Raw genomic sequence first — 15,315 nt, forward strand, 5'->3', positions numbered from 1 at the left:
CACATGGTCAAATAAAAATATTCTCTTTGAATATGCAAACCTGTATTTTATATTTTGTATCCCAACTGTGTTTAACAAGGAGGGATCGAACTTTGAGTTAAGGAGAGAGGAAGAACCTCACAGGGCTGACTTACAGGTAGAAAGTCAGGGTTGGAGGGGATTGGTTATTCCAGAGACAGGATTTGGTGGGTTGTATGTGTGTTGGCGGGGGCTGCTCTGGTGGCTCAGTAGAAAGGAATCTGCTTGCCAATGTAGGAGACTCGAGTTCAATCCCTGGGTCGTGAAGATCCCCTGGAGAAGGAAATAGCAAACCACTCCAGTATTCTTGCCTGGGAAATGCTATTGGAAGAAGTGTTGCTGAAACTGAAGCTCCAATACTTTGGCCACCTGATGTGAAGAGCAGACTCACTGGAAAAGACCCTGATGCTGGGAAAGATTGAGGGCATAAAGAGAAGCGGGTGGCAGAGGATAAGATGGTTCGATAGCATCACCAACTCAATGGACATGAATTTGAGCAAACTCTGGGAAATAGTGAAGAACAAAGGAGTCTGGTATGCTACAGTCCATGGGGTCACGGAGTCAGACACGACTTAGTGACCGAAAAACAACAGTGTGTGTCGGGTGGTAGTTGCTCTGGGGGAGGAAAGGAGAAGGGCCTAGATCTGATAGATAGAGTGCCTGATGAACTATGGAATGAGGTTCATGACATTGTACAGGAGACAGGGATCAAGACCATCCCCAAGGAAAAGAAATGCAAAAAAGCAAAATGGCTGTCTGGGGAGGCCTTATAAATAGCTGTAAAAAGAAGAGAGGCGAAAGCAAAGGAGAAAAGGAAAGATATAAGCATCTGAATACAGAGTTCCAAAGAATAGCAAGAAGAGATAAGAAAGCCTTCTTCAGTGATCAATGCAAAGAAATAGAGGAAAAGAACAGAATGGGAAAGACTAGAGATCTCTTCAAGAAAATTACAGATACGAAGGGAACATTTCATGCAAAGATGGGATCGATAAAGGACAGAAATAGTATGGACCTAACAGAAGCAGAAGATATTAAGAAGAGGTGGCAAGAATACACGGAAGAACTGTACAAAAAAGATCTTCACGACCCAGATAATCATGATGATGTGATCACTCACCTAGAGCCAGACATCTTGGAATGTGAAGTCAAGCGGGCTTTAGAAAGCATCACTACGAGCAAAGCTAGTGGAGGTGATGGAATTCTGGTTGAGCTGTTTCAAATCCTGAAAGATGATGCTGTGAAAGTGCTGCACTCAATATGCCAGCAAATTTGGAAAACTCAGCAGAGGCCACAGGACTGGAAAAGGTCAGTTTTCATTCCAGTCCCTAAGAAAGGCAATGCCAAAGAATGCTCAAACTACCACACAATTTTACTCATCTCACATGCTAGTAAAGTAATGCTCAAAATTCTCCAAGCCAGGCTTCAGCAATATGTGAACCGTGAACTTCCAGATGTTCAAGCTGGTTTTAGAAAAGGCAGAGGAACCAGAGATCAAATTGCCAACATCAGCTGGATCATGGAAAAAGCAAGAGAGTTCCAGAAAAACAACTATTTGTGCTGTACTGACTATGCCAAACCCTTTGACTGTGTGGATCACAATAAACTGGAAAATTCTGAAAGAGATGGGAATACCAGACCACCTAACCTGCCTCTTGAGAAATCTGTATGCAGGTCAGGAAGCAACAGTTAGAACTGGACTTGGAACAACAGACTGGTTCCAAATAGGAAAAGGAGTACGTCAAGGCTGTCTATTGTCACCCTGCTTATTTAACTTCTATGCAGAGTACATCATGAGAAACGCTGGACTGGAAGAAACACAAGCTGGAATCAAGATTGCCGGGGGAAATATCAATAACCTCAGATATGCAGATGACCCCACCCTTATGGCAGAAAGTGAAGAGGAGCTGCTAAAAAGCCTCTTGATGAAAGTGAAAGAGGAGAGTGAAAAAGTTGGCTTAAAGCTCAACATTCAGAAAATGAAGATCATGGCATCTGGTCCCATCACTTCATGGGAAATAGATGGAGAAACAGTAGAAATAGTGTCAGACTTTATTTTGGGGGGCTCCAAAATCACTGCAGATGGTGATTGCAGCCATGAAATTAAAAGACGCTTACTCCTTGGAAGAAAAGTGATGACCAGCCTAGATAGTATATTCAAAAGCAGAGACATTACTTTGCCGACTAAGGTCTGTCTAGTCAAGGCTATGGTTTTTCCTGTGGTCATGTATGGATGTGAGAGTTGGACTGTGAAGAAGGCTGAGCGCCAAAGAATTGATGCTTTTGAACTGTGGTGTTGGAGAAGACTCTTGAGAGTCCCTTGGACTGCAAGGAGATCCAACCAGTCCATTCTGAAGGAGATCAACCCTGGGATTTCTTTGGAAGGAATGATGCTAAAGCTGAAACTCCAGTACTTCGGCCACCTCATGCGAAGAGTTGACTCATTGGAAAAGACTCTGATGCTGGGAGGGATTGGGGGCAGGAGGAGAAGGGGACAACAGAGGATGAGATGGCTGGATAGCATCACGGACTGGATGGACGTGAGTCTGAGTGAACTCTGGGAGATGGTGATGGACAGGGAGGCCTGGCATGCTGCGATTCATGGGGTCGTAAAGAGTCGGACACGACTGAGTGACTGAACTGAACTGAACTGAAGAACTGATGGAACATGTCAGTGTCTACCAGTATGGAAGGGACAGAGGTCCCTACAGGCTGCTCCATGGAGATCCTGCAGCCCATCAAAGGTCCCATTGTGTTTTTATGCTAGTTCCCAGGGTTAGACAACTATAAAATCACCAGTGGGCATAGAGTTGCTGGGGGTGGGGGTGGGAGTTGGAGGGGTGGTAGACAGTATTTGGAGGGCTTCCTAATAATGTAAAAAGTCTATCTCTGAAAGAAAGTCATTGCAATTGGCCTCCATACTGAGGAATGGTTCAACAGACTCATAAATGATTACAGGTATATTTCTACTGATTAGGTATAGCAAAGATGAAAAGGCAGGAGTATCTCCCCAGCCTGTTCTAGTGTTTGGCTTTCTATATCGGGTGAATTTGAAGAAAGAGATGAGCAATGTTCTGAGATCAACAGCCTCTTCCAGACTGCCAAGCAGGAGCAGAGGGAACTGACTGAGGAGCTGTGCTGCTGAGGTGGCTGCCGGGAGTGGGGGTAGGTGTGTGGCACCTCCTGCTGGTCAGTGTTGAGCAGGAGAGGGGCAGTTAGCCATGAGCAGCTCCCTTGAAGCCCCATGGAATTCCCTTGACTGGAGGGCTGCAAGCCACCACCCTGCCACATGTCCTTCGGACAAGACCTCCATGAACCTGAGCCAGGTTGGAGCAAAGCCTTTCAATTGCTCTCTGCTCCCCACCCTGCTTTTCCTTTCCTCTCCGGGCCACTGGTGGGCGGGGATGTCAGAGGCCAGGGCTCAGGAGCTCAGGTTGGTGGGAGGGCTGAGTCCTACTCTGCCCAGAGCACCAGGGGGTACCCGGGGGGCAGACTGTGGGGTGTCCGAGCCCCACCCAGAAACAACTCCACCTCAGAGTAGAAATAGCCTCTGGCCGACAATCCTGGGTGGTGTTTTCCTCTCAGTGGGTCTCTGACATGGGGACTGCTTGTGTGGGAATAAGGTCGTTGGGCTCCAGGCTCCAGGTCCCTTCTGGTGTCAGCGGTTGCTTCTGAGAGGAGTAAGGCTGCTCTGTCCATCTCTTTGAGATGATAGGATTTGTTCCTTGATGAACACTGGCCTCCCAGCTTCTCAGTGATACAATTGTTCATAATAGAATAATGCTGGTTTTGTTTTCAGAATTTGACAGTACTTGGGTGTTACATATAGTTCTTGAATCCCAAGAGGGAATTAGCTGTTGTCTGTCGTTGCCTGATGGGAAGGAAGAACTGTCATGGTTGAATTCAAAGGAGGCGTGCTGCACACTGGCTCTAAGCCAGCCCTGGTTTGCTCTGGGGCGGAAGAAAACCGTCAGGAGCTCAAAAGAAAACACCCAAGTGGAAGCTGACTACCCCATGGGGTGTTCCCCAGAGCTTCCACTAGATGGAGCCTTCCATATATTTGCATCACTGCTCACAGGTGGGGCTAACATTCAGCTGGAAAGAAAAGCCTTGATGAGGCTATGGTTTCTCTTATTTCAAAGGCTGATGTCAATGATGACTCCAGTCTTTGTCGGATCTCAGTTGTGATCAATGTCCATCCCCACCTCCCGCCCTGAGCATCACCGTCCCAAACATTTCCTGCCCTTTCTCTATTCCTTGCCTCTGACCCCACTGTTCCCTTAGCCTTACCAGTCACTCCTTACTTTGTGCCTTCATTTGGCAAATATGAGGACTTCCCTGGTGGCTCAGACGGTAAAGCGTCTGTCTACAATGCGGGAGACCCGGGTTTGATCCCTGGGTTGGGAAGATCCCCTGGAGAATGCAATGGCAATCCACTCCAGTACTATTGCCTGGAAAATCCCATGGACAGAGGAGCCTGGTGGGCTACAGTCCATGGGGACACAAAGAGTCGCACACGACTGAGTGACTTCACTTTCAGTTGGCATATACGATTGGCAAATATCAGCTATTTTCGGGAGTCTTCCTTTATTCCAACAAGTAGAGCCAGGTATGATTTCTGTTCTGTTGCAGAATTGTGCTCAAATCTCACTTGTTCAGTATTACACTTTATAGAAGTATCTGTTTCATTGCATACTTCTGTTAAATCTTTTTATTCGTTATCTATTTTTATGTTTGGTTGTGCTGGGTCTGCCTTGCTTTAGTTGCGGGGAGCAGTGGCCACCTCCAGTTTCGGTGTGCGGGCTTCTCACTGCAGTGGCTTCCCTGGTTATGCAGCGCAGGCTCTAGGCCCGCGGGCTTCAGTAGTTGCAGGACAACAGCTCAGTAGTTGCGGCTTGCGGGCTCTATATCATTGGCTCAGTAGTTGTGCACAGGCTTAGTTGCTCTGTGGCGTGCAGAATCTTCCCGAACCAGGGATCGAACTCATGTTTCCTGTATTGGCAGGCTGATTCTTATCCACTGTATCACCAGAGAAGGCCTCAAATCTTATTTTATATAACGCATGTGTCATAATTATCTTCTCACATTGTCATCTCCATGGGACTGTGAACTGGGGCCCTGAAACATGGGTATTTCCTCTTGAAATCCTCATTGTTCAAAATGCAGGAGATGTTCAGGAAATCGTAATCATTGAATAAATTTTCACCGAGGAGAACTGGTCATAGCTTAAATACTTACTTAGGAAAAAAAATCCCTTGCTTTTTTTTTGGTTATTGTTGTTTGCTAGGAAGATTGCACATTATTCTGTTATCATTTATTACTAATTATATTTTCTGGTTGGTGAACGTTTACTTTTGTATCTTTTGCCTACTACTGAAGTCCTAAGTTTCTTTTCTCTTTTCTAATGAATTTTTAATTGAAGTATCCGTTCAGTTCAGTTCAGTCGCTCAGTCGTGTCTGACTCTTTGTGACCCCATGAATCGCAGCATGCCAGGCCTCCCTGTCCATCACCAACTCCCGGAGTTCACTCAGACTCATGTCCATCGAGTCAGTGATGCCATCCAGCCATCTCATCCTCAGTCGTCCCCTTCTCCTCCTGCCCTCAATCCCTCCCAGCATCAGAGTCTTTTCCAATAAGTCAACTCTTCGCATGAGGTGGCCAAAGTACTGGAGTTTCAGCTTTAGCATCATTCTTTCCAAAGAAATCCCAGGGCTGATCTACTTTAGGATGGACTGGTTGGATCTCCTTGCAGTCCAAGGGACTCTCAAGAGTCTTCTCCAACACCACGGTTCAAAAGCATCAATTCTTTGGTGCTCAGCCTTCTTCACAGTCCAATTCTCACATCCATACATGACCACAGGAAAAACCATAGCCTTGACTAGACGGACCTTTGTTGCCAAAGTAATGTCTCTGCTTTTGAATATACTATCTAGGTTGGTCATAACTTTCCTTCCATGGAGTAAGCATCTTTTAATTTCATGGCTGCAGTCACCATCTGCAGTGATTTTGGAGCCCCCAAAAATAAAGTCTGACACTGTTTCCACTGTTTCCCCATCTATTTTGGTTTAAATTTCTTTGTTATTTAATATAATTTGTATAAGATATTCATTCAGCAAATAATATTGAGCATAATCCCATGTGTGACATTGTTTTAGGTGCTAGAGATATGTAGTTAACAACGAAACAAAAATCCTTGCATGTTGGGTAGGATTTTTCTACAAACCATCTGTCCTGAGGGTTTTTAAATTTTTATTTTTTAAAACATATTTGTGTATTTGGCCACCCTGGGTCTCAGATGCGGCGTGTTGGACCTCTGTTGCGGTGCACAAGCTGCAGTACTTGCAGCGGTGGGTTCAGTAGCGTGGCTCCCGGGCCCTGGAGCCTGCAGGCTCAGGAGCTGGGGCTTGAGGACTCTAGCGCAGAGGCTCAGTGGTTGTGGTGCACGGGCTTAGTTGCTCGGGGGCATGTGGAATCGTCACAGACCAGGGATTGAACCTGTTTTCCCTTCGTGGGCAGGTGGATTCTCATCCACTGTACCACCAGGGAAGTCATTTTTTTGCTTTTTGGTGGCGCTTTGCACCATGTGGAATTTTAGTCTCCTCAGCAGGGATTGAACCTGCACTCCTAGTGAAAGCTTGGAGTCTTAACCACTGGACTGCCAAAGAAACCTCTGACCACAATTTTGGTTAAGTGGGTTTTATGATCATGTCATTTATACTATCCTGCAGTCACTTCCCCTATCAACCTCTTGTATGATACTCTGGAATCATTAGGAACCAGCCCTAATTGTCCTGCGGCTTGGGAACCAGATGACTAGGGACAACCCTTCTGTCTCAAGCCTACAGAGTTTTTCGGCTTGGTCCGCAGAGAACTCTTGAAAACTAATCCCAACCTGCTTGCCATATATAACCTGCTCCCTACAACTCTTAACTTGATGTTACTCTGTCCTTGGGTCCACCTGCTGTGTGGCCCTGTCTGGCAGCCTTCTCTCATTTTAAGCTGTGAGTTACAGGTCTGACATCAGACCCTGGATGTTTTATCACCACTTCTCTGCAGCAGAGTTTCGTGGAGCTCTTCCTGAAGGCCTTGGGAGGTTTTAGCTTCCAGGGTCAGACTTGCAGGTCCCGTATGTGGCTATGGGGATGGTTCTTTGATGTCTTTGGTCTTGAAGTAAGGCTTGGTCCACCAGGGGGCGCAGTAGTCTCATGCTATTGCTTTGCGTCCTAGTGGAGGTCTGTGTGATGAGGCTTGTCACCTTGCTTTGGAGAAAGGTTTGCCCTTGGTATTTTTGTTGGTCATCTCCTCTCTGGTCAGGTTTCAGAAACTCGGCTCAAAATCAAAAGATTTTGTCCATGAAATGCACTGTGTCTCTGGCTGTGTTGCCTTGAATGCTCCACCTCCCCTCTATGGGTTCTTAAAATGTGATCCTCTGTTTGTGTATGTGTGGGGGTGGGAATATTGTTTAGTTTTGAAACCCTTACTGGAGGGAAGACCTATTTCATGTTTCTTCAGGACAGTATCATTATTATTTTGCAAACCTGAAGAATGACTTTCTCCAGAACAGTAATTTTTGCAGCTTGGAAACCTGAAACCTGCTTTTAACCTGAATTCTGTGATTGTGAAAATTGACTGTGGCCCTCTAAGTCTAAATCAAAATATTTTCTGGACTCCTAATGATGGCTAAGGGAAACATGCGAGGCTCAGCCATTTCAAGAGACGAATCTGGTATATTCCTGTGTGTTTTATGCAACCTACTAATTTTCACAGCTCGTGCCGTTTTGAACACCTTTCTGGACCAGACACCATGCTAAGTGTTTTACAAACTTTAGCTCATTAATCCTCTCACAATCTTCATGCATTATCACTCCCATTTTTACAGATAGGAAAATTGAGGTTCATATAGCATACACGGTGGCCCTGAAATCCAAACCCAGACTGAGCAGACATATGCCCTAGCCAGCACAGACTCAGACCTCTGACTTACTCACACATGGGGCCAGGGGCCTGTCACACGGCCAGTTAGTCAAGGGAGCACCGACTGGTTTAAGGGACCATCTCCAGACCCATACTGACCAACCACCGCTGATGACGACTTGGACATCCAGATAGCACCAGTTTTTCTAGAACTTCATCGCTTCTCCCCCTCCATGGAGGGGTCCGCAGAGACTTAGACAACACACTCAGACGGCCCTGCCCAGGGCAACTCGTTGCTCAGGGCTCCTAATCCCATGCTGGAACCTTCCTCAGGCACTGCATTTCTAAAAATATGTCCATTTTATAGGTTACTCGGTATGATGGGCATCAATGTATTTGTCAAATTGTTACCCAGTCAGCCCATATGGACCCCTGCTGGGGCCTGGGCCCAGCTGAGGCCCCCACCTCAACAGGGAAGGTTCTCACTCCTTTCAGCTTCATGCAGCCAGAGACGGAACCAAAGCTGAGACTGATGTTTATCCAATGGCCTGAGAATGGAGAAGTGGGAGCTGTGCTTTAGAGGAGCTTCTTCCCAACATGGCACAACTTTGGGCCATGGCTGGGGGCAAAGGGGTCATTTAGTAGCTGATGTAGTAAAATCAGTGTAGAATGAGACTCAAGGGCTGCTGGAGGTCAGCTTCGTCTTGGTTCCAAGTGATTCCATATGGGTTTTTGTTTTTCTATAGATTCCCTTCTTTGTCCCTGGACCCTGTGACTTAAAGATATGCATTAGCTCCTGTCCACGGGTCTGGTGTCAGCTCTGGCAATAACATATACCTGAGACATTTTTACTCTCTATCTGCTACCAGAGTTCCTGGTAATATGAGCACTGGAAAAGCACAACGATAAGGAACTGTACCATGCTCAGCATTTAACCTCAGCCCAAGCCAAACATTCCCCCAAGCTTCTTTGTCCATTTCCCTTTACAGAATCTCTGTGCACCTGGCTCCGCGGTTTACCTGTGGGAACATTGCTCTAGCTTAGGAGTCCTCAGCCTCAGGACTGCCAGTCTTCCTGGCTGGGTGACTCCATTGTGGAGGGCTGCCCTGTGTGTGGTAGGATTTTAAGCAGCGTTTCCAGTCTCTTCCTATTAGAAGCCAGAAGCAACTCCCCCACCCTAAATAAATCTTCCTCTTTTATACATAAAGCATATATATATAACAAGTAACAAGCAGATTTACTATTTATTTGTGGTATTATTATTTATTTTGGCCATGCCATGCATCTTGGTGGATATCAGTTCCCCAACCAGGGATTGAACCTGGGCCACAGCAGTGAAAGCAATAGAAAGCACTAACCACTAGACCACCAGGGAACTCCCCTATTTATACGTGGTATTAAAATATTTTGTGGAGGATTTCCGTGGTGGTCCAGTGGTTAAGACTGCATTGGGGAACTGAGAGTCCACATGCCACATGACGTGACCAAAAAAAAAAAAAAAACCCAAATATATCATGGGGAGGTGATGATGAAAAAAATGTCTGAAAAGACTCTTTGGGATGGAGTGATTAAAAAAATGTTGATAAACACCACTCTAGTTCAATTTTTCGGTTCTTATTCATGCAACTTCCTCAGGAAAAATGACATTTGTGGCTCTTTTTAAAAAAAGCTGAACCAAAGAGCCAAGCAACTGTAGATACACAGAAGGAAATAACAGAGCTGGCAGGGGCCAAGGATACCATATAGAAAAAGCTTAGGACTGGTGTCAGCCCCTTGGCTATGACTGGTAGGTGAACCCAAAGAAATTCTCAGCCGGGATCACTGTCCAGGGGAAGCGCTGCCATTTCCAAGTAGAAGAGGCTTGGGGAAGGGTCTTCCTGTGGTGCGGGGGGCTTGGAGCTGTGTTGTCGGGTCACTTACACCAGACAGGACATTTATTGACTGTGGTTGCCCAGAGCTTCCATGTCACTGCCAGACACACACATCTGAACACACTTCCCTGCCCCTATCTATTATTCTTAAATAAATCTGGCTCTCACTCTGCCCTCCTCAGAGCCCACTGTTTAGAGAACGTATCGTGGCTTATCTTGATTGCTGGTCATGCCACATCCAGGACGGGGAAATAACAAACAGCTCGTTGATCCAGAATACAAAGGTCATCTCTACTGCACATAGCCAGCTAACCTGGAAAAAAGGGTAAATTAAAAATCCAACAAATTTTAAAACATCAAAAAGTTTCTCTCTTGAAAACCTGACTTTCCTCATCTAGCAGAGTGCAAAGCTTCCCAGCTTTCAGTTTGGGGAAATGAGTGAGTAACCTGAACCCAAGCGGAGAGTCACTCATTTTCTGCTTCTTACTTGTATCAAAAAACCCCGCTTGAACTCAGCGTGTGTAGATGGGTGAGGAAGAGAGCTGGTGTTCACAGGAAGCCGCGCGCCCTTCAGAGGCACCTGTCTTTCTTAGCGCACTGCTTCTTGAGCAAGCCGGGCGCTGCCTCGCAGACCTGCCTTGGAGCCACGTTCAGAAAAGCAAGGTAAGGGGGCAGACGGCGCGGGGTGCTCAGGTCCTCGGACCCTATGCTGCTTGGCCCACAGCCATGTGGGTTTTGGAAGCGCTGAAAGCTGCCCGGCTAGGCAGCCAGCCGATCACTTGGGCAGCCCGGTCATTCTGCTGGTTCATCCCAGTTGGCACCTGTCCTTATTGCTCACACACAGCCCTCCCAGCCCTCGTCTGACTGGCTCTCAGATACTTAACAGCGCTTTCCTCCCGCACACATCTGGCTGAAACTATGTGCTTGGAACACACAGTTAGTTTTCATTCACCATATATACTTTTCCCCTTCTGGCTTCTATCAAGACTCCTGGCTCAAGAAGCACCAGCCAAATAAGGGCTGCAGAATAATTCCAGACATTTACCAGCTGTGTTGACTTGTTTCTTCTCTTGAGAATTTCCTAACACCTCCTCAGCCTCTCTTATTCCTTTCATTTTCACTGGTAAAATGATGGCAATAGACCAGAATTGTTATTTGTTTAATTGGAATTGATAATCATTTAACACAATTTTTTTTTTTTTTGAGAGACTGCGATGCCCCAGGTCTTCAGCATCTCTTTGGAGGAATAAATCAAAACCTCTCTGAGAAACACATACTTTGAGTGTTTGGGTGTGTGGTGGTCAGAGTGGGAGATGGGGAATGTATGTGGAATTATTGAACAATGTGATAGGGTTTTGATCAAGAATATCAGGGTGCCACTAACAAGGATGCAAGGAGAGGAGGCCTTGAGGCAGAAAGCCTCCTGCTTTGCTCTGATTCACATGTGGACATGTGTGTAACTTTCAGAAGATTTTAACCTCTTCCTCTGCCAATTTAGAAAGGAAATGAGGGTGGTTGTGAGCAGGTGTGTAAGGTTAAGATTATAACCTCATCTGCCAATTTAGATAAGAAATAAGGGTGGTTGGGAAGGCAGAGATTTTATTTCTGGCTATGATGTGCTTTTTCTAGATCCATCCTGCTAGTTGCCACTCTGATAGGGTTCGTGCATAAAACTGATCTTTATAGGCAGTTCTGATGAAAAGACCAAAAATTTCCCTCAACTTACCCAACTGAATACAGCCACCTTCCCTAGGGCCTGGAAAACCACATTTGCTGCTTTAGTGTCAGGTTGGCCCAGGAGTGGCCAGTCACCCAGCCGGGGAGTCCATGTGCATCCCAGGTGAGACAGCGCTCCAGAGCGAACACAGGACTTGGGTGCGGTGTGCTGGGGCCCACCTGTACCAGCACTCAGCAGCTGATTGTTATTCTTCAGAAGTTTTGTGGGGCAGTTGGTGATTTGACCTTTGCCCTGGTGGGAGTGTTTGGGCTTCCCCAGTGGCTCGATGGTAAAGAATCTGCCTTCAATGCAGGAGATGTAGGTTCGATCCCTGGGTGGGGAAGATCCCCTGGAGGAGGGCATGGCAACCCACTCCAGTATTCTTGCCTGGAGAATCCCATGGACAGAGGAGCCTGGTGGGCTACAGTCCAGGGGGTTGCAAAAGAGTAGGACATGACTGCAGTGACTTAGCACACACACATGGTGTGAGTGTTTACACCGTGGAAACCAGCAGCAGCCACACGCCAGAGCCCCCCCGGCCCCACCTCCCAGACCTGGTTCACCTGCAGCACGTCACTGGGACTTGGGGCCCAAAGAATACATTCTCTGTGTGGCTGTGTGGTCTTCGGAAGACACTGAACTTCTCTGAGGCTTGCGTGAGTCATCTGCAGCACAGCTCAGCATGGTTATTCGGCTTAGAATACCAGGTTTTTATTGGGAGGGGTGTGAGTACAGGAACACACGACTGGGATTGAATGCACAGTACAAGTGAACGTGTTCTGAAATCTGTAAAGTGCAAAGCACACAGGAGGAATTGGAATTTTTATACAGAAGCAAAAGGTCAACCTGTTTCCTTTCTAGCCATCTCTGAATTTGGGGCATTACAATCTGAAGGGGAGAAACATGCATAGATTTTCTATCTTTTTTTTTTTTTTTTTTGCTTTCATGTGAGAAATGCCCTGGGTGCGATACTGTTGGGCAGGTCATCTGGTCTTGTCATTTCTGTGAGTGATTTCAGTAAATGCCAGACTAGCTTTCAGAAATACATCCTTGAGAAACAGCTCATTGAAAGAAGGTTTTACTTCTCCCACTTACAAATGGGAGAACCAGAGCTCCCAGCAGAGGGGCAGGAAAAGTGGCAGAGCTGGAGTTTGGTGTCTGTCTGCCGCCAACGGGCAGGATTCCTGCACAGTGGCCGACTGCTCTTCAGTTCAAGGACCTGAGCCCCTCAATGCCGGAAGCTTGGGAAGAGTGTCTGATGATCTGGGCAAAGCAGCTGTGCTCTGCACACAGCACTGTTCTGATTTGTTTCTGTTCTTATAGAAATCTGTTGGCTCTTCCCCTCATTAGGTTCTTCTGACTGGGCTCAGACCTGCCTTGAGGAGCCTGTAAATCTGAAAATGAACCCCACGGATACAGCAGACACCACCATGGATGAAAGCATCTATAACAATTATTATCTCTATGAAAATATCCCCAAGCCTTGCAACAAGGACGGCATCAGGGCATTTGGGGAGCTCTTCCTGCCCCCACTCTACTCCTTGGTCTTTCTCTTTGGTCTGCTTGGAAATTCTGTGGTGGTCGTGGTCCTGTTCAAGTACAAGCGGCTCAAGTCCATGACTGACGTGTACCTGCTCAACCTCGCTATCTCAGACCTGCTCTTTGTGCTCTCACTCCCTTTCTGGGGCTACTATGCCGCAGACCAGTGGGTGTTTGGCCTTGGCCTCTGCAAGCTAATTTCTTGGATATACCTGGTGGGCTTCTACAGCGGCATCTTCTTCATCACACTCATGAGCATCGATAGGTACCTGGCCATCGTGCACGCCGTCTTCTCCCTGAGAGCCAGGACCTTGACTTACGGGGTCATCACCAGTGTGGCCACGTGGTCAGTGGCTGTGCTCGCCTCCCTCCCAGGCCTCCTGTTCAGCACGTGCTACACTGAGCGCAACCACACCTACTGCAAAACCAAGTACTCTTTCAACTCCACGAGGTGGAAGGTGCTGAGCTCCCTGGAGATCAACATTCTGGGGCTGGTGATCCCCTTGGGAATCATGCTGTTCTGCTACTCCATGATCATTAGGACCTTGCAGCACTGTAAGAACGAGAAGAAGAACAAGGCAGTGAAGATGATCTTTGCTGTGGTGGTCCTCTTCCTGGGGTTCTGGACCCCTTACAACGTGGTGCTCTTCCTGGAGACCCTGGTGGAGCTGGAGGTCCTGCAGGACTGCACCTTTGAGCGACACCTGGACTATGCCATTCAGACCACAGAGACCCTGGCTTTTGTTCACTGCTGCCTCAATCCTGTCATCTACTTCTTCCTGGGGGAGAAATTTCGCAAGTACATCGTACAGCTCTTCAAAACCTGCCGGGGCACTCTGGTGCTCTGCCAATACTGTCGACTGCTCCCAATGTACACCGACACCCCCAGCTCATCTTACACGCAGTCCACGGTGGACCATGATCTCCGCGATGCTCTGTAAAAACTGGAAATGCAAGAAACAGTTAATAAGCTTCCCAAGTTGAGAGCTTATTTAAAATTGTATCAAAGTAACAGTTTCCTGAGCAAGTACAGGCGAGAAGAATTACACACTGCAAAAAGTAGGGCTTCTCACCCGGCAGTCACGTTTTCTTCCTGCCAGGTACAAGTTCAGCATGACCGGAGTTCACCTGGACCGAGGCATCCTTCCTTGCTGCGCCAGGCTTTCCTGCAGGGATGGGTAAACCTGAGGAGGCTTCTGAGCATGCTTCAGTGAGGAGAGAGATGATTTGGGGACGGGAAGACCATTCCCTTCCAGCCTGAACTCATGGGATTCTTTAGAGGGGTTTGTTGAAAATTGACTGGGGGAGTAAAGCGCTAATTCTTGCTGTGAAAATGAGGCCTTTAAACTTCTACTAGCTTCTGTGAAACAATATAGAAATACTTCGGCATACTGTCCCAGTGTTTTCCTAATCATATTTCTGAAGCACGGTGTACTCCATGAAGCCAGGTGTCTGCAGAAACAAATAGTAACGGAATGAAATTAGATCTGGAATCTTTTATTGTGAAGGATTATTTGTTAATGAAAGCCAAATTTCCAGTGCTGATAACAAGTATAAGCTTAAGAAAGCATTAGAATGGTCTGGTTTCTAAACATGAAATGCAAGGCATTAACAAATCTCAATGTAACTTGTGGAAATTCAAACACAGTTTCATATGCTTGTGGTGTGTTTTATTTTCATTAATACATGAGTATTCAAATTTAAGAAATAATACATAGGCCCAGATACATTTTACTCATTTACAAACATTTCCTTCAAAACCAAAAAATAACAAGGATTAATCAAGTAAGAAGACAACGCTTCCTTAATCATTTCAAAGTGCCTGCCGTAAAGTAAGGCAAAAATAATCCACTAAAAGTTAATGCTGATATGAAAAATTTGGAATTGTGAAAAGTGTCATCTTTTAAAATATTGGCTCTGCTTCTTAACTTTTGGATGATTCAAAATTTCAGTCAGTCACTTCTTACAAGTCATTTTAATTATGCAATTAATCCTTAAGAGAACTCTCTGTTCTTACAGCCTTAATCAGAATTAAGATTTACAAAGTCTAAGGATATCTGTAATTGCTCCAAAGCAAAACCTATTTTGCAAACTATTACCTGAGCTAACCAGTTTAAAATGCTTCTGTAAATTTACACATTATTGCATGCTTTCCATTTATAAAGAATGCATTTCCAGAAAATTTATTTTCAGAAGGTGATTTTTAACAGGGTAAGTTGATATTGCCTTTCTAGAAATACAATAAAAGACAATAAATA

At 46.2% G+C, this 15,315-nt stretch overlaps 1 protein-coding gene across 1 annotated transcript; it reads left to right on the forward strand.

The window, feature by feature from the left end:
* Positions 10,239 to 15,315, forward strand: CCR4 (C-C motif chemokine receptor 4). The gene is made up of 2 exons (XM_005695522.3): positions 10,239 to 10,464; positions 12,869 to 15,315. The coding sequence occupies exon 2, from the start codon at positions 12,919 to 12,921 to the stop codon at positions 13,996 to 13,998; it is 1,080 nt and encodes a 359-aa protein (XP_005695579.1). The 5' UTR covers positions 10,239 to 10,464; positions 12,869 to 12,918; the 3' UTR covers positions 13,999 to 15,315.

This window comes from Capra hircus, chromosome 22 (assembly GCF_001704415.2).
Source record: "Capra hircus breed San Clemente chromosome 22, ASM170441v1, whole genome shotgun sequence".
In the NCBI taxonomy this organism is placed as follows: Eukaryota; Metazoa; Chordata; class Mammalia; order Artiodactyla; family Bovidae; genus Capra; species Capra hircus.

What these genes read in the sequence shown, in the direction of transcription:
- CCR4 (XM_005695522.3), top strand. Translation starts at nt 12,919, where the DNA reads ATGAACCCCACGGATACAGCAGACACCACCATGGATGAAAGCATCTAT.